The sequence below is a fragment of the Muscardinus avellanarius genome, assembly GCF_963383645.1.
Source record: "Muscardinus avellanarius genome assembly, chromosome: 10".
Lineage (NCBI taxonomy): Eukaryota > Metazoa > Chordata > Mammalia > Rodentia > Gliridae > Muscardinus > Muscardinus avellanarius.
This window is the reverse complement of record NC_137796.1, coordinates 90,024,106-90,048,358: the sequence shown is the minus strand read 5'-3', so window position 1 is coordinate 90,048,358 and position 24,253 is coordinate 90,024,106. Positions and strand designations below refer to the sequence as shown.

The 24,253-nt window shown below is 48.6% G+C and overlaps 1 protein-coding gene across 1 annotated transcript; it reads left to right on the top strand.

Moving 5' to 3' along the window:
- Window positions 1-17,264: 17,264 nt before the first annotated feature.
- MAPK3 (mitogen-activated protein kinase 3) lies at window positions 17,265-23,738 on the top strand (the record flags this gene model as incomplete). The annotated part of the gene is made up of 9 exons (XM_080703245.1): window positions 17,265-17,437; window positions 18,448-18,630; window positions 20,369-20,558; window positions 20,717-20,833; window positions 21,038-21,152; window positions 21,502-21,633; window positions 21,789-21,898; window positions 21,989-22,141; window positions 23,686-23,738. 8 exons carry the CDS (start codon window positions 17,265-17,267, stop codon window positions 22,109-22,111), a joined length of 1,143 nt encoding a protein of 380 aa, XP_080559371.1. The 3' UTR covers window positions 22,112-22,141; window positions 23,686-23,738.
- Between the last annotated feature and the right edge of the window lie 515 nt (window positions 23,739-24,253).

Genomic DNA, 24,253 nt, shown 5'->3' with positions numbered 1-24,253 from the left:
ATGAAGAAGAGCTTATCATAAGAAAGTCCCAACTGGGAAAGAAAGGAATTAGAAAGTTAGAAGCAGGTTGCAGAGGGTTTGTGACAGAGAAATGGATTATTAAAGATGGTTAGACTTTTAATAGGCTTATTGTCTAAAGAAGAGTGTTCAGCAGTTAAGGAAATATATCTGACAATTAAAACCAAGAACTTTGTGGTGTTGTTTGTGGTATTTTGTCTGCAAAACTGTGTTGTGAGTTTGCTTAAGCTTTCAGATTTAGGAGATAAAAATGCCAACACCTGGAGAAACTTTATCACATCCACCTGAATCACCACGTCTCCCCACACTTGCTATATGAACTGAGCCCAAAAGATGGAAAGTTCCAAGAGAGCCAAAGAAGATTCCCCGAGAAACCCCCAAGCCTTGGCCATGCTTGTTTATTTTGGGAAGTGGCCCCCTGGGACTGCTTATCTGCAAAGACCTTGGAAAAGAATCAGGAGTCAGGAGTCAATCTCTCGAAGATCAACAGCCAGCTGAAGGACTAGTTTTATTACCTTTGTTTACATGTCATTCATTATTACTTCACAATGATTACACCCACCTCCCTCTCCTCTTACTATTAACTTTACTGGTGAAAGGTATAAATTTCTTGGAGTTTTTGTAATAAAGTGTCATTGGCTCAAGAAGCCTTTGTCCACCTCAAATTCTTTCCCAAGCGCCGTACCTAAAAACTTAGGGAATTCATAGAGGGAACAGAATTGCTGCAGATAAGTTTCTGCAGAACTCCACCTGCCTTTTGCCCCATCTTTCTGAGGCTCCCGGTCGCGAGTGGACTTGCCCCCACAGGACTGAGCCAGTCGGTAACACAAGGCATAGAGCCTAGTGGTAGAACACCCCTAGGTTCAATCCTCAGTACCACAATAAAACAAAACTAAACAACACCCAGATGGTATTCCCACTCCTTGGCACTTGAAGCATCTCTTTTATTGTTCTGCCACAGAATAATGAAGAATGACTTTTTAAAATGTTTCCTTCATTAAGAAAATTTATTTAAAATAATACAAGCTGGGTGCAGTAGCACATGTCTGAGTCCCAGCTACTCCAGAAGCTGCAGCAGGAGGATCATCTGAGCCCAGGAGTTCCGAGCCCGCCTCGTCAACACAACGAGACCTCACCTCTAACAGTAATAACAATAACAGTAACGACAGCAATAATACAAACCCACTATACACTAAATAACAAAGGATTTACTAATTTTTTTTTTTTTTTTTGGTACTGGGGATGGAACCCAGGGGCATTCTACTTCGGAGGGACACCCCCAACTCTATTTCTTATTCTTTTTTTTTTTTTTTTTTGGTGGTACTGGGGTTCCTGGAAGCCCTTCTACCTCCGGGCTACACTCCCAGATCTATTTTATATTTTTATTTGGAAACAGGGTCTCTTAAGCCAGCGCAGCTGGCTTCGAACCTGCGTGATCCTCCTGTCTCCCCCTCCAAGCACGGGGATCCCAAGCGTGCGCCCCCACACCCGGTTTATTCTTTATTTATTTATTTATTATTATTATTATTATTTTTTTTTTTTTGGTGGTACTGGGGTTCCTGGAAGCCCTTCTTCCTCCGGGCTACACAGACCTATTTTATATTTTTGAAACAGGGTCTCTTATGCCAGCGCGGCTGGCTTCGAACCTGCGCGATCCTCCTGTCTCCGCCTCCCAAGCGCAGGGATTACAAGCGTGCGCCACCACGCCCGGTTTATTCTTTATTTTTAAAACAGGGTCTCACTGCCGGGGCGTGGTGGCGCATGCTTGTAATCCCCGCGCTTGGGAGGCAGAGACAGGAGGATCGCGCAGGTTCAAAGCCAGCCACGCGTGCTGGTTTAGGAGACCCTGTTTTCAAGTAAAAATGTAAAAATAGGTCTGGGAGTGTAGCCCGGAGGTAGAAGGGCTTCCAGGAACCCCAGTACCACCAAAAAAAAAAAAAAAACAAAACAAAAAACAGGGTCTCACTGAATTACAAAGGGCCTCACTAAGTAGCTGAGGCTGGTTGTGAACCCAGACCCTCCTGTTTCAGCCTCCCGAATGCGGGATTACAAGTGTGCACCACCATGCCCAACTCGACTAATAATTTTGTGTGTGTGTGTGGTACTGGGGGTGGAACCAGAGGCTTTCTACCTCCGGGCTATACTCCCAGACCTATTTTATATTTTAGTTGGAAACAGAGTCTCACTAAGTAGCTGAGGCTGGCTTTGAACCTGTGCGATCCTCCTGTCTCAGCCTACCAAGTGTGGGGATTACAAGCGTCCTCCATTATGCCTGGTTTAAATACCTTATTTTAATATATAATGAACATACATTATTTGTGCCAAGATTCCAAGAATGTTTTCCTCAAACTACCAAGTTTGAGGAAATGAAAATGCTGTTCCTCACCACTGTATAACACAAGGTAATAGGAACAGCAAATATACAAAGCTCCAAGAACCAATGGCGAGAACATTCTAGAGAAGTAGGGTGGAACAGAAAAGAAACAGGAGTCACAGGACAAAGAATGTATAAGATGCTGGAGTGAGAAAGAGCTACAAGTGGGGATGGAGTTGACTTTGCCTCCGTCTTTGGTGTTTTCAAAGTATCGCACGTTGTGGTTAAGGATGAAAAAATGCAGAAGCTGGATGCCACGAAGTAGAGCTTGCCACTGGGAGCCTCAGCTGGAGGAAAGCCGTCTCTGGCAATTCTCCTTCCAGATTACAAAAAAGAAACCCTCTCCAGTGTAGAAGAAAGTGTTCTGAGCCAGGCGTGGTGGCGCAGGCCTGTAATCCCAGTACTTAGGCGGCTGAGAGAGGAGGATCACAGGTTCAAGGACAGCCTCAGCAATTTAGTGAGACTCTGGGACACCCAGTGAGATCCTGTTTCAAAACAAAACAATAAAATAGGACCAGAGGTATATCTTAGAGGTAGAATGCTTCTGAGTTTAATCTTCAGTATATAAAAAAAAGTGTGAGCCGGGCGTGGTGGCGCACGCTTGTAATCCCCGCGCTTGGGAGGCGGAGACAGGAGGATCGCGCAGGTTCGAAGCCAGCCATGCTGGCGTAAGAGACCCTGTTTCAAAAATATAAAACAGGTCTGGGAGTGTAGCCCGGAGGAAGAAGGGCTTCCAGGAACCCCAGTACCACCAAAAAAAAAAAAAAAAGTGTGACACACGCTTGTAATCCCAGCATTTGGGAGGCTGAGACAGGAGGATCGTGGTTGGAGGACACCCTCAGCTACTTAGTGAGGGCCTTTGCAACTCAGTGAGACCCTGTTCAAAATGAATAAAAAATAGGGCTGGGGGTGGAGCTCGGAGGTAGAGTGCCCCTAGGTTCCATCCCCAGTATCGGAAAAAAAAAAAGTGTTCTGGATGGTGGAAGACTGAGCAATAGGAACAAGTAAAGCCACTATGGGGGGAAAAACACAGTAACACACACACGCGCGCGCACACACAATTTTATTTATTTATTTATTTATTTATTTATTTATTTATTTGCAGTACCGGGGATGGAACCCAGGGGCATTCTACCTCCAAGCTATACTCCCAGCCCTATTTTTTATTCTTTATTTTGAAAGAGTCTCATTGAGTTGCAAAGGGCCTCACTAAGTAGCTGAGGCTGTCCGCAAACCGTGATCCTCTGGTCTCAGCCTCCCGAATGCTGGGATTACAAGCGTGTGCCACCACGCCCGTCTCACAAAGAATGTCTTAAATTCGGGTATTTCCCAGAGAGCCAAAGAAAGTCCTGAGCATGATTAGTGCTTAAAAATAAAACTAACAAGCTAGGCCTGGTGGCACACCCCTGTAATCCCAGTACTTGGGAGGCTGAGACAGGAGGATGACAGGTTAAAGAAAAGCCTCAGCAACTTAGACTTTCAGCAACGTAGCGAGAACCTGTTTCCAAAGAAAAACCAAAAGGGGGCTGGGATGTAGCTTGTAGCTTGGATGTAGAACACACCTGGGTTCAATCCTTAGTACCACCACCACCATTAAAAAAAAAAAAAGGAATAGCCAGTTGACTACTAATGGGCATGAGAAATCTTTTTGGAGTGACAGAAAGGTTTGAAAAACAGATTAGGATCATGGATGCACAACTTTATAAACATAGTAAAAAATGATTGAATTGTACAGGTGAAGTGAAGGACTATATATATTGTACAGTCTGCAGACTCATGCTGCACCCAGGACGTCCACACCTACTTCCTAAAACCTGTAAATCTGCCACCTCACCTAGATTAAAGGACTTTGCAAATACAATTAAGGTTATAAATCTTAAAACGTGGAGATTTTCCTGGATTATTCAGGTGAGCTCAGTCTAATCACAAAAGCCTTTAAAAGCTGCAGACTTTCTGCAGCTAGAAGGGGAGGGGCGTGGCAGAGAGAGAAGTCAGGGACGACCCACTTTGGTCGCTGGCTCTGAGACCCGGAGGCGCAGGCGGTGTGTGTACAAGTCCAGGAACGAGGCTCTGGAGCCTGACGGCCCCTGCCCGCAGCTGAGGAAATGGGGACAATCAGTCCTACAACCACAAAGAACTAGATTCTTCCCCCAACTGAATAAGCAAGTTCCAGCCAGCAGCACCTGGGATTTCAGTCCTGGGAATCCTGGGACAGAAAAGCTTTTTTTTTTTTTTTTTTTTTTTTTGGTGGTACTGGGGGTGGAACCCAGAGGCTTTCTACCTCTGGGCTATACTCCCAGACATATATATATATATATATATATATATATATATATATATATATATATTTTTTTTTTTTTTTTTAAATTAGGAAACAGGGTCTCACTAAGTTGCTGAAAGCCTCACTAAGTAGCTGAGGCTGGCTTCGAACCCGTGCGCTCCTCCTGTCTCAGCCTCCCAAGCGCGGGGATTACAAGCGTGCGCCACCACGCCGGGCCAGAAAAGCTTTTTGTAATAACTTTTGTAATAACTGCTTAGGGCAGCAACAGAAAATCAATACAACACCTAAATTCTATATCTGGGGTCAGAACACACTTTTTAAATCTTCTATTGACTTCTCATTGCCTGAAACCAAATAGAGCCTTCAAGTGGCTTTGACGGGTGAACCGCCCAATCACGTGGCTCAGGCTTCAGCCCAGTGCAGTGGTGCACACCTGTAAGCTCAGAGGTTCAGAAAGCTGAAGCAGGAGGATCCCTGGGTTCAATCCCCCCCCCCCAAAAAAAAGGCTGGGGTGTAGTTCAGAGATAGAATGTCCCTGGGTTCCATCCCTGGGACCGCAAAAGAAAAAAAGAATTAGCACATGCTTTGGGGGTGGTACTAAGGGCATTCTATCACCGAGCTACACCCCCAGCCCTGTTTTTTTTTTTTAAAACAGGGTCTTGGTAGGTGGATGAGAGTCTCACTACTTGCCGAGGCTGTCCTCAAACCTGTGATCCTCCTGTCTCAGTCTCCCAAATACTGCGATTACAGAGGTGCACCACCACGCCCAGTGGCACATGATTTTACATGAATACTGCTTAACTTCTATAGAGGTCGATGCATTCATTAAACACATTCGGAAAATTAAGTGCTTTAACTTGAAATTAAAATTATGTTATAATATTATGGCACATCGAAATCGAAAGGTGAGTAAATGAGTTGCCATCACAGTTGCTGTCAGTTTCCTGCGGCCGGGGTTGCAGAGCCTTTGAAAATCTTTCCCTTCTTCTTAAAATCCGCTTCTGATGCTCAAACCCCAGGCCGGATCTCGACATCCTTTCCTTTCCCATGAGCGATGGTATGACATCACTCACACCCGCTGGGATCTGATCAGGAGACAGTACAAATTATCACATTTTGTCTATATTTGTAAACGTCTTCATCAACATTCAAATGTGTAAGTGTTTGCCTGCAACACCGTGAAGCTGAGCAACATAATAAAATATTCTTGTTCCTTCTAGCAGAAAATCTGATCTTCTTATCCTGGCCCTCAGGGTTTCCTTACCATTTGCCTTTTATATTTCATATTCTTTTCTCCTACCCCCATCTTACTCTTTTTTCTCTTTCCTTTTTTCTTTCTCTTTTTTCTTTTCTTTCTTTCTTTTTCTTTTTCTTTTTTTTGGAACTACAGAATAAGTTTGAGGGCATTCTGTCTCTGAGCTACACCCCCAGTCCTTTTTATTTTATTTAATTAATTAATTATTTGTTGTTTTTTTGGTTTTTTTAGTGGTACTGGGGTGGAACCCAGAGGCTTTCTACCTCCAGGCTATACTCCCAGACCTATTTTATACCCTGAAAACAGGGTCTCACTAAGTTGCTGAGAGCCTCACTAAGGAGCTGAGGCTGGCTTCGAACCTGCGTGATCCTCCTGTCTCAGCCTCCCAAGCATGGGGATTACAGGCATGCGCCACCATGCTCGGCCTTATTTATTTATTTATTTATTTTATTTTTTGTAGTGCTGGGGATTGAAACCAGGGACATTCTACCATCAAGCTCTATTTTTTTTTTCTTTTTTGGAAACTATTTCACTAAGTTGCAGAGTGCCTCACTAAGTAGCTGAGGCTGGCAGAGAACCCGGATCCTCCTGTCTCAGCCTCCCAATTACTATGATTACAAGCATGTGCCACTATGACTATGACTGGCTTTTTATCTTATTTTTATTTTGAAACAGGGTCTTGCTAAACTGAGGCCTCTCTAAATTACTGAGGCTGGTCTTGAAGCTGTGATCCTCCTGTCTCAGCTTCCCAGGTACTGGGATCACAGGAGCATGCCACCATATTAGACTCCAATTCTTATTCTTGACCCTTTTGTTTCAGACAAATTCATTAACTTCCACTTTTAAAGATTTTCATCTCTCCCTTTTTTTGTGTGCGTGTAGTACTGGGGATGGAACGCAGGGGCCTTCTACCTCCGGGCTACACTCCCAGACCTATTTTATATTTTATTTGGAAACAGGGTCTCCTAAGCCAGCTGAGGCTGGCTTCGAACCTGCGCGATCCTCCTGTCTCCGCCTCCCAAGCGCGGGGATTACAAGCGTGCATCACCACACCCGGCTCATCTCTCCCTTTTACCTATCCAAACTTAGCCCATGTCCCTAAAGTCCCAATTTTCCTTTGAAGCTATTTGTCCCTTTTCTGAACTTCTGAATAATTTATTAAGAAGCAAAGAATTTAGTCATCAACAAATTTGATGTCTGTGTTTTACTTCAAGAAAGGTTGACTCAAAAGAAACTGGAAAGGATCAGGTCAAAGATGGTGAGCTAATCACATCTGTTTACCTCTGCTCTTGCCCTAATCAGAATAAAATCTCAGTAAGAAATGGCAAACCAGCCGGGCATGGTGGCACACGCTTGTCATCTCAGTGCTTGGAGGACTGCAGGAGGATTGCAGGTTTGAAGCCAGTCTCAGAAACTTAGTGAGACTCTTAACAACTTAGTGAGACCCTGTTTCCAAATAAAAAATAAATAGGCTGGGGGTGTAGGTCAGAGGTAGAATGTCCCTAGGTTCCATTCTCAGTACAAAAAAAAAAAAAAAAAAAAAAAAGAGGCTGGGTGTGGTGGCACACGCTTGTAATCCCAGCATCCATAAGGCTGAGACAAGAGGATTGTGGCTCGCGGACAGCCTCAGCTACTTAGGCCCTCTGCAACTCAATGAGACTCTGTTTCAAAATAAAGAATAAAAAATAGGGCTGGGGGTGTAGCTTGGAGGTAGAATGCCCCTGAGTTCCATCTCCAATACTTAAACAAAAAGAAAAAAGAAAAAGAAAAAGAAATGGCAAACCAGAGCCGGGCATGGTGGCACTTGCCAGTAATCCCAGTACTTGGGAGGCTGGGACAGTAGAATTGCAGGTTGAAGGCCAGTTTCAGCAATTTAGCAAGAATCTGTTTCAAAATAAAAAAAATAAAGTGGGGATGAGGGTATAGCTTAGAGATAGCATGCCCCGTACAAAAACAAAAAACAAACAAACAAACAACAAAAAAAACCACTTCTGGTACCAAAAAAAAAAAAAAAGAGAGAGAGAATAAGATGTTTCTATTGCCACAAACCCACAAGAACCATAAGAATGGGAGAAAAGACAACAAACTTGAACGTGGTAATTTATTCACTAGAGCTGAAGAAACAATCTTGGGCTGGCATTGCAAAGAATGAGAAGTCAACAGATTTATTTGTAGAAGCCACAAAAGACACAGATATTGACACCCTCAGGCTTCAGGCAGGAGACTAGAAAAGCCTTCTGTAGGGAATGAGGCCCAACTGAGAGAACGGGTTTGAAAATGTGGATCAGGTGCTCCCTGGGAAGCCGTCAGCAGGGCTGCCCTGCAGCAGAGACTATGGCGATCAGTCTACACAAGTGGAGAATTTTCAATCTCAGTGAAGCCCAGGCCTAAATATGAGCGGAGGAAGCAGGGCGTGGTGGCGCACACCTGTAATCCCAGTGCCTGGGAGGCTGACATAGGAGGATCACAGGCTCATGGCCAGCCGCAGCAAGTAGTGAGATTCATCCATCTAGGAAGACTTTGTTTCAAAATAAAAATAAGAGCCGGGTGTGGTGGCGTACGCTTGTAATCCCTGCACTTGGGAGGCTGAGACAGGAGGATCTAGCAGGTTCAAAGCCAGCCTCAGCTACTTAGTGAGGCTCTCGGCAACTTAGTGAGACCCTGTTTCCAAATAAAATATAAAATAGGTCTGGGAGTATAGTCCGGAGGTAGAAGGCCTCTGGGTTCCACCTCCAGTACCACCAAAAAAAAATAAATAAATAAAAATAAAAACAAAATAAAAATAAAAGGAACCGGGCGTGGTGGTGCACACTTGTAATCCCAGTATTTGGGAGGCTGAGACAGAGGGATCACAGGTTTGAGACCAGCCTCAGTAACGTCGGGAGACTGTCAGCAACCTAGAGAAACCCTGTTTTAAAAGAAAAAATAAAAAAGCCTGGGGGCGCCGCTCAGAGATAGATGCCCCTAGGTTCAGTTCCCAGTACCAGAAGAAGGAGGAAGAGGAGGGAACTGAGCTAGCCGGCTTGCTGTGTCTCCATGTTATGACATAATGCTCTCCTCCATGTTATGACGATAGCAGGTATCCCTGCAGGGGAGGTAGAGGGTGGACTTGAGGTTTTGTTAAATTGTACATAGGAGAGTCTGGCATGGTGGTGCATACTTGTAATCTCAGCATTTGGGAGACTGAGACCAGAGGATCACAGTTCAAGGACAGCCTCAGCTACTTAGCAGAGGCCCTCTGCAGCTCAGTGAGACCCTGTTTCAAAATAAAGAATAATTAAAAAAAAAAAATAGGGCTGAGGGTGTCACTCAGAGGTAGAATGCCCCTGGGTTCCATCCCCAGGACCACACACAAAAATAAATTAAATAAATAAATAAATAAATAAATAAATTGGGCTGGAGGTAAAGCCTGCAGATAGAATGCCCCTGGGTTCAATAACCAGTATCACGGGGCAGGGATGGGGGTTGGAGATAGTGTCAAGATGGCTGGAACTGAGAAGGAGCTGACATTACGAAACATGTTGTAGACAACAAAAAGGGCTTTGATAGCTATATTTGGAGAAAGAAGAAGGAAGACATGGGCTCATTGCTTAGGGGAGATGGTGTAATATTAGCAGATGACCCGGAGAAAGCAGAAGCTGTCAACTTTCATCTGGTTTCTTTTTATTTTCTATTAATCTGTTTTTATTTTTTGTTTGTTTTTTCAGTACTGGGGATTGAATCTGGGCCTCACGCATGCTAGGTGAACGCTCCATTACAGAGCTATCTGCCAGACCTTTTCTTTCTTTCTTCTTCTTCTTTTTTTTTTTTTTGGTGGTGCTGAAGATGGAACACAAAGGACACGCCACCTCAGACCTACACCCCAGCCCTATATTTATTTATTTATTTATTTATTTATTTACTTATTTAGAAACAGGGTGGTCTCACTAAGTTGCAGAGAGCCTCACTGAGTTGCTGAGGCTGGCCTTGAACCTGCGATCCTCCTGTCTCGAAACTCCCCAGGTAAGCTGGACGTGGTGGCGCACGCTTGTCATCCCAGCATTTGGGAGGCTGAGACCTGAGGATCGCGGTTCGTGGACAGCCTCAGCTACTTAGTGAGGCCCTCCGCAACTCAGTGAGACCTGAGTTACTTTTATTTATTCAAAATAAAGAATAAGCCGGGCGTGGTGGCGCAGGCTTGTAATTCCTGTGCTTGGGAGGCGGAGACAGGAGGATCGCGCTGGTTCGGAGCCAGCCGTGCTGGCTGAAGAGACCCTGTTTCCAAATAAAGAAAATATAGAAAATAGGTCTGTGAGTGAAGCCTGGAGGTAGAAGGGCTTCCAGGAACCCCAGTACCACCAAAAAATTTTTTTAAAAAAGGGGAAATTGAAGTTCTAAAAAAGTGAAAAATAAGAGGACATTAATTCAGTTGAAATGGCCTAGCCCCAGATTTGGATTCAGTCCAGCCTTAAGATGCTAAATGAAATTGTATGCATAGATTTGGAACCATGATAGATAAACTGAGAGATTTTAGAAAATGGGAGATGTACTGGGGATAGGCAAATTTTGATCTTGCTTTCAAGAAATGTTAAAATGGGTGTGGTGGCACACACCTGTAATCCCAGTACTTGGGAGGCTGAGACAGGAGGATTGCAGGTTGGAAGACAGCCTTAGCAAGTAGTGAGACTCTTATCAACATGATGAGACTCTTGTTTCAAAATAAAAATAAAATAGGGCTGGGGTGTAGCTCAAAGGTAGAATGCCCCTGGGTTCAAACCCCAGGACAAAAGAAAGAAAGAAAGAAGAAAGAAGAAAGAAGAAAGAAAGAAAGAAAGAAAGAAAGAAAGAAAGAAAGAAAGAAAGAAGAGAGGAAGGAAAAGAAAGATAAAAAAAGAAAGAGAAAGGTTGCCTAGGTTGGCCTCAAGCTTGGCACTAAACCCAGTTGCTTAGTGCCGTGTGTGTGTGTGTGTGTGTGTGTGTGTGTGTGTGTGTGTTACTGGGCACTGAACCCAGAGGCATTCTACCTTCGACGATACCCCCAGCCCAGTTTTATTTCTTTTTTTTAATTTTTTAAATTTTTTTATTTTTTAAACAAATTCTTTATTGAATATAAATGGTATACATTTAAACTATATTTGGTGCCCTCTGCCCCCGCCCGTTTTCCCTCCCCCCCCACCAATGGTTGTCCATGTTAACCATGTCATATTCATAATTTAACACATATAGACCCTCATTAATCAAGATCAGCCTTCCTCCTCTCCTATCTTTCCATTCAAACTTTGCTGGTATTTCCCCTCCATTATCTGGAGTCCCACTGGTATCCTCTGTGTTTCCTAGTTTGGGCATATTAGAGGAAACATATGTACCTTCTCCTTCTGTGCAAATCAAAACTACGCTGAGATTCCATCTAACCCCAGTCAGAGTGGCAAGCATAAAGAAATCAAATAACAACAAATACTGGCGAGGATTTGGGGAAAGAGGAACTTTTTACACTGTTGGTGGGAATGCAAACTAGTTCAGCCACTATGGAGATCTGTGTGGAGATTCCTAAGAAAGGTGGGAATAGATCCACCATATGATCCAGCTCTACCACTCCTGGGTATCTTTCCAAAGGGGTTGAATTCAGAGAACTACAGCAACATATGTATACCTATGTTCACAGCAGCACAATTCGTAATAGCCAAAATATGGAACCAACCCAGATCTCCATCAATAGATGAATGGATAGCAAAACTTTGGGAAATACACACAATGGAATTCTATTCAGCCATAAAGAAGAACAAAATCATCATTTGCAAGAAGATGGAAAGTCCTGGAGAACATTATATTAAGTGAGATCAGCCAAGCACAGAAGGAGAAGGTACATATGTTTATTTCTTATTTGGAAACAGGGTCTCATTAGGTTGATAAGAGTCTCACTACTTGCTGAGGCTGTCCTCGAACCTGCGATCTTCCTGTTTCAGCCTCCCAAGTACTGGGATTACAGGGCTGCACCACCACACCTGGCTCCAAAAATAGAACTTTGAGGACCATGATTCTCCTCCGTTTTCCAGGGTGCTGGCCTTTCAATAAAATCGATTCCTCCTATTGACCCTCATCCCGAGTACTGGCTTTATGGCAGTGAGTGGCCGCATCTGGGTTAGTAATACAAGCTCATCCAGACAAGAGCACCCCAGAGGAGGAAGGATGTGGAGATTGTGCTGTAAATATTTAATTCACTCGTGCAACAAATACTTAGAAGGTACAAAACAGTATTTGATACTGTACAGTTTAAAAGGAAAGACAGCTGCGCATGGTGGCACATGGTTGTAATCCCAGTACCTGGGAGGCTGAGATAAGAAGATTTCTTGGAGGTTCAGGGCCAGCTTCAGCAATTTAGAGAAGCCTTCAAAATGTAGTGAGACCCTGCTTCTAAGTAAAAGAATGAAATAGGGCTGGGGGTATAGCTCAGAGGTAGAATGCCCCTGGGTTCCATCCCCAGTACCACAAATAAACAAATAGGAAGACACCAGCCAGGTATGGAGGGTCATGTCTGTGATGCCAAGATTTGGGAGGCTGAGTTAGGATGATGACAATTTTTTTTTTTTTTTTTTTTTTTTTTTTTTTGTGATACTGGGGTTCCTGGAAGCCCTTCTACCTCCGGGCTACACTCCCAGACCTATTTTTACTTTTTTTTTTTTTAATTTAGAAACAGGGTCTCCTAAGCCAGCGCACTCGGCTGGCTTCGAACCTGCGCGATCCTCCTGTCTCTGCCTCCCAAGTGCGGGGATTACAAGCGTGCGCCACCACGCCCGGCTAGGATGATGACAAATTTAAGTCCGGCCTCAGAAACGTAGTGAGACTCTCAGCAACCTAGGGAGACACTGTTTCAAAACTAAAGAAATAGCTAGATGTGGTGGCAACAGGCTTGTAATCCTAGTGCTTGGGAGGCTGAGAAGGATCACAGGTTTGAGGGCGGCCTGAGCAAGTAGTGAGACTCTCCTCAACCTAGCAAGGCTATGTTTCAAAATAAAAATAAAAAATAGGACTGGGGTGTAGCACGGAGATAGAACGCTTCTGGGTTCAATCCCCAGTACCACACACACAAAAAAAGAAGGCACCAGCATTATGACCTTCAAGAAATTGTACAATCAAGCCGGGTGTGGTGGTTCAGCCTTGTAATCCCAGCATTTGGGAGGCAGAGACAGGAGAATTGTGGTTTGAGGACAGCCTCAGCTACTTAGTGAGACCCTTTGCAACTCAGTGAGACCCTGTTTCAAAATTTAAAAAATAGGGCTAAGGGTGTAGCTCAGAGGTACCAATACCTCAAAGAAAGAAAGAAAGAAAGAAAGAAAGAAAGAAAGAAAGAAAGAAAGAAAGAAAGAAAGAAAGAAAGAAAGAAATTGTGTAATAGAATACAGAGGGCAAGATGAGAACATAGATTAATACAATATAAATCTGCCATTTGCCCTAAGGCATGAAAGTCCAGATACATCACATGAAGGTAGAGGATATCAGGAAATACCTCCTCAGGAGGTAGCATCTGAGCTCCCCCTGGCAAGGCAAAGGATTCCTGTTAGTAAAACACCCACCCCACATAAGGAGCATCCCACAGCAGCCATTTGACCTGATAAATAACTTTGTTTCCCTGAATCATACATTACTTTTTTTTGTCAAACTGCAAAAGTCTATCTTTACAGTAGCCAATCATACAGAATTGTGCTTTAAACTAGCCAATCACACAGCCTTGTGACCCCAAGCTCTCACCAATCAGGGCACATCAGGATCATGTCCGTGGTAAAACCCCAATACACTTCCCGCTGGACGTGCTTACCAGACTTTTTGTTGGTCGGGCCCTTCTGCAGAAATCAAATTTTGCCTTGCTGAGTGAATAACCTGCAAGTGTTTGGATCTATCACCGATTCACACTTCCCACAAATGTGATACTTGAGAAATTCTGTTTAGCTAGAGCAAAATTTCATCTAAGAAATAAGCTTGAGCTGGGTGTGGTAGCGCACATTTATAATCCCAGTACTTGGGAGGCTGAGACAGGGGTATTGCACAGGTTCTAAGCCAGCCTCGGCTACTTAGTGAGGCCCACTGCAACTCAGTGAGACCCTGTTTCAAAATAAAGAATAAAAAATGGGTTGGGGGTGTAGCTCAGAGGTAGAATGCCCCTGGGTTCAATCCCCAGTGTCTGCTTTTTTCCAGCGAAATTCTAATAGTATCTAATTCACATGGCCTCTGCGAGGATCATTAGAGGTAATGTGCATCAGGTGCTTGGAACAGAATAAATTTTCAGTTTATAGAGCTGAATCTGAATCTGCCAAGTAGACCAAGAAAATCTGTCCAATCCTTAAGGAAATACCGACCTTGGCCACTAGAGGGAACTCTCAGTCACACTGCCGTCCTGAGGCTCTGGCATCACCAGCCCTTCCCTTGCAGGGAAACACTCCCACTCAGGAAACCTGGCTCCAAGCTGAACTCCATGGCGTTTACTCTGAGTCACTATATTCTCCCGCGGTTGCAAAATGCTCTGGCAAAAGTCCCTCGAGGGTTTTCACTGCTTTCTGAGTAACATCCAAACTCCCTGCCAGAACACAAGGCCTTCCTCAATCTGGTCCCAGCCTACCTCTCCAGTCCGATACCCACCCTGGATCCTTTCCCTGCAGCTACACTGGGCAAATCATCTCCTGCCTCTGTGCCTCCACATATGCTGCGCCTTATCTTTGATGCCCTTCCTCTATGCCGACCTTTTGCAACCTTATTTCTATCCCAGCGGCTCAAAGGCACCTTCTCTCTTACTTCCTCCTCCAATCCCCAGAAAGAGTGATCCTTCCCACTCCTGAGCTCACATACCATATATTTATTACATTCATCTAGGTACCATTAAATTAATTTATGTAAATGCATCTCTTTTTTTTGGCAGGTCTGGGGATGGAACCCAGGAGCATTCGACCTCCAAGCTACACCCCCTGCCTTTTTTTTTTAAATTATTCTTTATTTTGAAACAGGTTCTCACTAAGTTGTGGAGGGCCCTCACTAAATAGCCGAGGCTGTCCACGAACTGTGATCCTCCAGTTTCAGCCTCTCAAATGCTGGGATTACAAGCGTGCCCCGCCACGCCCAGCTATATGCATCTTTAATAGATTAGAAACTCCACAAATAGAAAGTCCATTAGGTAATTTGCCCAGGGTCACACATCAAGAAAGTGCCAATGATGAGGTTTTTAACCCAGGCAATCCGGCCCCAGCGAATTCTTGCTTTTAACCACAAATTCAAACCATACAGTAACTTTCTTCAGCCATGGTACCTAGCTCAGAGCTTTGCTCACAGTGCCACTTAATAATTTATCAAATGAATAACTAAAAAAGTCGCTGATCTAATTAGTTCCTCTTAAACCTTCAGCGACTTAGGAGCTATTGGGAATCAGCAACTCAGTCTCATTAATCTGAGTTAGAGTGCCTGGCCATGGATCTAATTATGAGCAATTTCAGAATCATAATTACTGTTCCATTTTGTCTCTTGATCTGTACTGCATGCAAGGACCTATTCCCAGCTTCCAAGGGAGAGAAAAAAAAAAAAAAAAAAACAATGTGATTACCTACTAAAACCAAGGAGCTGTGTGTTCGTGAAGTTTCCAGCTCACATCTTCACTGGGAAGTGAGGGGATGGACTGGGTGGTCTCTGAGGGCCCGATCTTATTTCAAAGGGTGTATGATAGCTGAGTGTGGTGGTCCACACTTGTAATCCCAATATCTCAGTATTTGGGAGGATGAGAAAGGAGGATCCTAGGTTCAAGGACAGCCTTAGCAGCAAGTAGTGAGACTCATCAACGTAGTGAGACCCTGTTTCAAAATAAAAATAAAAATAGGGCTGGGGTGTAGCTCAGAGGTAGAATGCCCCTGAGTTCAAGCCCCAGTACCATACAAAAACAAAAAATAGACTGTATGATTCTATGACAGTATGGAATTAGAAAGAGCCTCTGCCTCTGTGTCAGAAGACTTTTTTTTTTTTTTGTACTGGGGATTAAACCCAGGAACATTCTACTTTCAAGTTAATCCTGAATCCTTTTGGAGTTTTTATTTGGAAACAGGGTCTCACTAAGTTGCTGAGGCTTGCCTTGAACCTGCCATCCTCCTGTCTCAGCCTCCCAAGTACTGGGATTATAGGCATGTGCCACCAAACCCAGCTATGACATCCTTTTGAATGTCATGATTACAGTGACCTCACTCATGTTAACCCAAGTCTCATTCAGATTCCTCATCTATAAGAATTGATTCACTCCTTAAAAACAATGAAACTAAGCTGGACGTGGTGGTACACATTTGTAATCCCAGTACTTGGGAGGCTGAGACAGGAGGATCACAACTTTGCGACCAGCTGCAGCTACTTAGTGAGGTCCTCCACAACATAGTGAGACCCTGTTCAAAATAAAGAATAAAAATAGGGCTGGGGGTGTAGCTTGGAGGTAGAATGCCCCTGGGTTCAATTGCCAGCACACACACACACACACACACACACACACACACACACACACCACTTTAATATCTGAGTGCCAGGCACTGGGGTACAGTGATGAACAAGACATGGCCTGTTGTTATATCTACAAGCAACAAAAGCTGTGTTATGGAGTTGTCCTAAAGTCCAGCATAAAGGTGATGATGTTAAGGTTCCACTTTTGCCAAACCTAATGACAACACAAATGTTACCTGTGCTGCTGGGGTTTACAAACAGATGGTGTATTTTAATGAAACCCAGTCAACTTCGCTGGCAGGTTTTGGGCCTTCCCCACTTCTCATGTAAGGTGGCCGGGTCCTCTGAACTCGAGTCGCCAGCAGGAGACCTTCGGGTCGCAAGCAGGAGACCTGCACCTCGGGTGCTGGCAGGGTGAGGTCCCTCGCCCCACTCCCACGCCTCACCAGCTCTCTGCCTCGTGAGCGACCCAAGACCCCAGCCACCTCTAGGGCTTCAGTTTGCGCCCAAGAGGCAGGTCATCCCGTGGGACCCTGAAACAGGGATGGGGTCACATTATCAGGGCTGAACCTGGCTCGGGGAGACAAACGATAAAGGGCTGGGCCCTCGCTCGGGAGAGGCCAGGGCCACCCTGGGCTGGTCTGGCCGCCGGGTGGCTGAGTCAGACTGCCTTGCCTTCGAGGAGGGGGTGCAGGTGGTCTCCCGAGCACCCCCGCCGAGCCTCCTGGCTTGCGGGTGCAGCCAGGCCCGGCGGGCCCGAGGACCCGTCCCGCGGCGGGAACGGGGGCGGGGCCGGGGCGGGGCCTGGAGGGGGCGGGGCCTGGCGCGCGGCCCCGCGGTGACAGCGCGGGAAGGGGCGGGGCCTCGGGCGGGGCCGCCGGGGCGGGAGGGGAGGAGTGGAGATGGCGGCGGCGGCGGCGGCTCAGGGGGGCGGGGGCGGGGAGCCCCGGGGAGCCGATGGGGTCGGCCCGGGGGTCCCGGGGGAAGTGGAGATGGTGAAGGGGCAGCCGTTCGACGTGGGCCCGCGCTACACGCAGCTGCAGTACATCGGCGAGGGCGCGTACGGCATGGTCAGGTGAGGGGGCGTTCCGGAGGAGGGGGCGAGATGGGGAGGGGGCTTCAAGTGTGGGGGGGAGGACATCCCAGTGCTTGCTGGGACGTGGAGGCTTGGGGTGTCCCAAAGAGGCAGGGCACTCTGGAGGCTCAGGGAGTGTCCCAGGGAGGGGGCCGTGGAGTGCTTTCTGGGGGAGGGGGCGCTGCCTGCGTTCTCTGGGGTGGGGGCTTGGAGGCTTTGGTCCGACCCTTCTATAATGAAGTGAGGGATATCTGAGGGTACCTGCGGGAGTTGTGGGCACCCTGGGGACCCTAGAGATACGGGGTGAAGATAGGAGACTAAGTATTCTTGGTGAGGGGGAGTGCAGGGCGTTCTGGGGGGAGAGATGCCTTGGATCCCCCAGGGCGGCTGTGCCAAGGAGTTAGGGAGAGTAGAGCTGAGCTCAGGGTGTGGCTCTGCATTCCCTCCCCTCCTGCCCCGACAGGATGGGGGGGTCAAAAGTGCCTCCTCACATTTTTTGGGAGGGGTCTGTGAGTTCTCCCTGCCCCACTGTGTGCTCTGCGCACCATTCCCGTGGGAACAGCTCTGCTGCCCAGATATCTCACCTTAAGACCCACCGCCCGTCCCTGCCCTCAGGTTCCCTCCTTGACTTCCTCCCCTCAGTGTTTACCTGGACCTCCACTCATCTCCCACCCCCGGAAGGTCCTGGGATGGAGGGAGCCCAATGCGGGGAGGCTGGAGGAGGGGTCAGGCAACTCTACAGTGCAATGGGAGGGGGCTGAGGAGAGGGGAAGTCAGTGAGGGTCATTCTCTTCCTCTGTTTGTGAAGTCACCAGAGGCCGCCTGGCTGGTCCCCAGCTTTTTCCCTGGAGATCCCAGGCCTTCACAGCAGGAAGGAACCAGCATTGTTTATGACTTGGCCTGAGCCCTCTCCTGCTCCCTTCCCTCCCTGCCAAGGCCTGGGTGGGGCCACCAGGCCTGGATTCCCCCTTTGTAAAGCCACACTAGCAACCTCTCTCTGGCCCTCGCAGCTCGGCTTATGACCATGTGCGCAAGACGCGTGTGGCCATCAAGAAGATCAGCCCCTTCGAACATCAGACCTACTGCCAGCGCACGCTGCGGGAGATCCAGATTTTGCTGCGCTTCCGTCATGAGAATGTCATAGGCATCCGAGACATTCTCCGGGCACCTACCTTGGAAGCCATGAGAGATGTGTATCCTTCACCTTGGCCAGCTGGCTGGCCAGGCACAGCTTCAGAGCTGGGCTGGGGCACCTTGGCTTGCTTTCTGCTTCCATCTTCCCTACCACCCTCCAAAACAAACCCAGCAAGGACACTTTCCAGGACAGGAAGCCACAGAGTATAAGAGGACCAGGAGGCATCAGATGGATCCTGGCCTGCTGCAGCCAGGCAGGGTGGCCTTGGACAAGTCCTTCTCTGACCTGGTTCAGAGGAAACAGGGTTGGGGAGGGGGACTGGGCAAGATGGTCTCTATGGAAGCTTTGTCTTCTGACATCCACAATTTTGTGACGTGACCCAGCCTCTGCCCACAGTCAGTTCTTGCTTAACAGACTGATGATTCTTTCCTCGCTGGGTCTCTAGACTGGAAGGAAGGCAAGGAGGAAGAATACTGCTCTTTCTTGCTGGCCTACTAAGTGTCGGGTACTGTCCGTGCCAAGTGCTTTGACGATTCTTATTCTATCTCCCAGCTGTCCTAGGAGATGGGCCTTGTCACTTCCATTTCAAAGATGAGGAAACTGAGGCCCACCCAGAAAGCCTAAAGAGAGGCGATTCTGGTGCTGCTTCCTCCCCTCCCCCAGATGAGAACTTGTCCTTCTTCCTCTGCAGACTTCCCGCTCAGAGCCGCACCCTGCTCACCTGTGGACTTGCACCTTGCCCAGGGAGGGTGGCCCCGTCTCTGCTGCTCTCCCCAGTATTGCTTGCCTGCTGCACTGTCCACTTCCTGCCTGGCTCGGTTGATAGCGACCTGTAACGCCCATTACCTCTTCCCCCACGCCTGCCAGCGCCAGGCCTCCGCCCCAAAGCAGGATTTGTTCTGCAGCCTCTGCAGCCCCCACCACAGGCCACAGGCAGCAAGCCCCACAGTCACTCCGGGCTTGCAGGGTGATCTGAAGCAAGTCGCCTCATCCCACAGGGCTTCCCCAGCCATAAAACAGCAGGGTTCGCCCAGAGAGTCTCCCTAAAAGACAGTCCCGACGGATTCTTCCAAGAACAAGCCAAATGGCATTCGTTTCTTTATGTTGAACCTGTGTTTTATCTTCAAGTATACAAGGACACTTACCCCTCCATCTTCTGATGTGTGGCCAGGCACTCTTCTTTGAGTAGGAGCGCGCTGTTGGGAGTGGCTCCTCGTTTTGCTGGCACAAATCATTCCCATAAGGCAGGCATTTATTTTTAAGCAAACATTTATTGCATGCCAGATGGTGTTCATACATTATCTCATTTAACCCTCTCAACAGCCACGTGGCTCCGGCCTTCATATTAGCAGTAGTAGCTCACGTTTGCTAAGCACTGGGCTGACTGCTCTAAATGGGTCATCGCATCTGATCTTCCCAGCTACCCTTTAAAGAACAGTTACATCCCCTGCTTGCCCGATGAGCAAACCGAGGCACAGAGAGGTGAAGATCATAAAGCCAGTGAGGAGCGGAGCAGGGATTTTGGACTTCAGTGGGTTAACTCCAGAGCTGTTCTTCACTCTCGAGTTCTCCTGCCTCCTGCAACTTATTAGTATAGCCATTTCGCCAGTGGGGACACTGAGGCCACCAAACAGAAATGTCTTGCTCAGAGTCACCAGTTGAGACGTGACGGAGGCTCTGAGCCTTGCCCCGAGTAGTCCAGATGTGGGGACATGTAGCCTAGTCGCTAGAGCCTGCTTTCCTTAACCAAGTGCCTCCCGCCACCCCCGCCCGGGGGTCTCCGGAGCCATCCTCAGCTACATTGTGCAGGACCTGATGGAAACGGACCTGTACAAGCTGCTCAAAAGCCAGCAGCTGAGCAACGACCACATCTGCTACTTCCTCTACCAGATCCTGCGGGGCCTCAAGTATATCCACTCGGCCAATGTGCTCCACCGGGACCTAAAGCCCTCCAACCTGCTTATCAACACCACTTGCGACCTTAAGGTCAGTGGGTTGGGTGCCCGACTTCTGCCCCTGGGACCTGGGGCTGCCAGGTGACCAGTCGGGGACTTAGGGGACAGCAGAGGCAAGGCAGGGCCGTGTGACTGCCTGGGCCGTCACGGCCTCGCACACTACACTTAGCGGCCTGGGTTTGGTTCCAGATCTGTGATTTCGGCCTGGCCAGAATTGCTGATCCTGAGCATGACCACACTGGCTTCCTGACGGAGTACGTGGCCACACGCTGGTACCGGGCCCCAGAGATCATGCTTAACTCCAAGGTAGGAGAGCTCCCCGCCTCCAGAGGGAAGCCCCAGAGCCATCTTTAACCCAGGCACTGGACCCTATGATGTAGGACGTCTGCCCTCTGGGCCTCGGTGCTCTACCTTGGCGTGTTGTTGGATATAGGCTGGAAGTGGTGCTTGGCCAGACAACAGGACCTTGTTGAGGCTGGCTCAGGACCCCACACTGTCCCTCCCCACCAGGGCTACACCAAGTCCATCGACATCTGGTCTGTGGGCTGCATTCTGGCTGAGATGCTTTCCAACCGGCCCATCTTCCCTGGCAAGCACTACTTGGACCAGCTCAACCACATTCTGGGTGAGGGAGCCTGGGCAGCTGGGGGGCGGGGGTTAGAGAGACTAGAGGGGAGCTTTCTGGACGGTCAGGTCACACGTGCTACCATGTGTGGGGCCCCTGCAGTCTCACATTATTTCAGTAAGATACAGCTTCTGTCCCGGCTGTAAATGGGAAGAGCAGGGCTAAGCTCATGCCCAGCCAGGATTTGAACCTTGGCCTCCAAGTCCTCGCCCCTTGCTCTTCTCCACTGTACTGTCAGCTGGGAGAGAACCAAGGCGTTGGGACAGGCGACTGGGTCCTTGCCTCCTTGCCTGTTCTGTTCCCAGGAGGAGAAGGAGATTCCTCGTTAAGAAACCCCTGTTACCCACAGGCATCTTGGGCTCTCCATCCCAGGAGGACCTGAACTGCATCATCAACATGAAGGCCAGAAACTACTTACAGTCTCTGCCCTCCAAGACCAAGGTGGCCTGGTCCAAGCTTTTTCCCAAGTCGGACTCCAAAGGTGAGACTTAGGAGTGGGGGTGGGCTAACGCCTGGGTGTGGAGAGGCGTGTGTAATCCCAGCCACTGCCTGGGAGCTAGGCCCCCGGGCACTGAGCAAAGTGATGCTTCTGGGAGCGCCTCCAGCCTTCCCTTTGACCCCCACTGCCCTTCCTAGCTCTTGACCTGCTGGACCGGATGTTAACCTTCAACCCCAACAAACGGATCACAGTGGAGGAAGCCCTGGCTCACCCCTACCTGGAGCAGTACTATGACCCCACAGATGAGGTGGGCCACGCAGGGCTGGTGGGCGGTGAGGGAGAGAGGGAGCGCTGTCCCCAGAGCCTGTCCTGAGTCCGACTCTCTCTGCCTCCCCAGCCAGTGGCCGAGGAGCCCTTCACCTTCGATATGGAGCTGGATGATCTGCCCAAGGAGCGGCTGAAGGAGCTCATCTTCCAGGAGACAGCCCGCTTCCAGCCAGGGGTGCCGGAGGCCCCCTAGCCTTGGCAGATGTCCCTGTACCCTGGGCTGGTGAGTGGCCCTCCCTGCCCGTGCACGGCCCCACCCTGACACGAGGGCGCCCAGCTGCCTCAGAATAGTAATAAGTAAGCTGGGCGTGGTGGCACACGCCTGTAATCCCAGGACTTGCGAGGTTGAGACAGGAGGATCGCAGTTTTGTGGAAGCCTCAGCTAACTAATGAGGCCCTCTGCAACTTAGTGAGACTCTGTTTCAAAATAAAGAATAAAAAATAGGGCTGGGGGTATAGCTCAGAGGTACAATGCCCCTGGGTTCAATTCCTGGTACCACAAAAAAAAAAAAAAAAAAAGAAAGAGTAATAAGTGTGCCACTCACTCGTGATCCACAGGTGCAGTGGGAAAGGGCCAGGACACACCTGGGCCCAGACTCTTGGCCCACTGGTCCTTCATATCCTTCCGCTGTCCTCTAACACCATTCACTTTCCTGCATCTTCAGCCCCAATAACTCCCCCAGGCCCAGAGAGGTTACCAAGAGCCCCTCACCCTGCTCTAAGGAACAGAGCAGCCTTTGGCTCTCCCGTGTGGGCAGAGGCAGGTGGAGCTGTGATTGCTTTGGGAGGAGCCCACAACACCCAGCTGACCCACATGCCAGGCTTCCTCACACCCTGCCCAGTCAGCACTCCACACACCTGGAGGGGACCCTGCCAGGCCCACTTCTGCTCACACCGCTCTCCTTCCCTCCTTTGGCCTCTTCCTGCCCTTGGCCATGGCCAGCTGTGGCCTGTCAGAAGGAAGGTAGACACACCTGGACCCCAGCTCTGCCACTGAATAAGAGCTACAGGAAGCCAGGCCTGGTGGCGTACACCTGTAATCTTAGTACTTGAGAGGCTGAGATAAGAGGATAGCAGATTTGAAGGTGGCCTCAGCAATTTAGTGAGACCCTGTTTAAAAAAAAATAAAATGGAAGGCTGGGGGTGTTGTTCAGTGGTGGTAGAACACTCACCTAGCATGTGTGAGTCCCTGGGTTGAATATCCAGCTCTGCAAAAAGATAAAATCAGGCTGGAAGCTGGGCGTGGTGGCGCACGCTTGTAATCCCAGCATTAGGGAGGCTGAGACCGGAGGATCATGGTTCGCAGACAGCCTCAGCTACTTAGTGAGGCCCTCTGCAACTCAGTGAGACCAGGTTTCAAAATAAAGAGTAAAAAATAAGGTTGAGGGTGTAGCTCAGAGGTGGAATGCCCCCGGGTTCCACCCCCAGTACTGGGGAAAAAAACAAGCTGGGGATATAGCTCAGAAAATGCCCTTGGATTCAATCCCCAGCGCCCCACACACAGAGCCTTGATACTGTGCAAGACCCTCGGTGTGTGGAGGCCCTTCTAACAGGAGCAGGCACCCGTGGACCCTCTTGTTGTCTAAGAGGTTTCCGGGAACTGCTCACCCGCCCCTCATCTGTGCTGGGTGCCCTGCTTATTCCCATCTGCAGGCAGAGAAACAGATACAGGCAGTGGTGAGGATGGACTGGGAGGCACCAGGTCAGGGCTCTACCAGGTCCTCGAAGGGCTGCTAACAATTCTTCCTTGTCTGCTTCTTCCTTTAGGCCCTGCCTCCTGCCTGCCCCTCCCCCGCTGGACTGTTAGAAAATGGACACTGTGCTCAGCCCAGACCCTGGCAGCCCAGGCTGGGACCGAGGGTGGGCCTGGCCACCTTGTCTCACTTTGCTGGGGTCTCCTGCTTCAGGCAGGCAGAGGCCCCCTCCCTCCTCCATCCCCTACCTGCAACCCTCCCGCCCTGGGCCCCCAAAGCAAATCTCTCTGCCGCCCCGCCTTCCTCTGCCCTGGCTCGTCCAGACCCCGGTAGTTCTGAAATGGAAGGGCTCTGACTGCCCCAAGGCCTCCAAGGGTTGGGGGCACTGAGTAGGGACTCAGGGCCAGCCCTGTCCCAGTCACCTCTTTAAAACTCCACCCATTTTCCCTAAAGGAACATTCTTCGTCTCAAGGGCTAGTATCCCTGAGGAGCCCGGCCCAGGCCCCCCTCCCAAAGCTGCCACATTTAACGCCCTTGCTGCTTCTGTGTGTGGGTGAGCGGAAGTGGAGGCGGGGGCTCGAGGAGAGCCCCGTGCCCCTGCCCACCTCCCTGTGCCTGTATCTAATATATAAATATAGAGA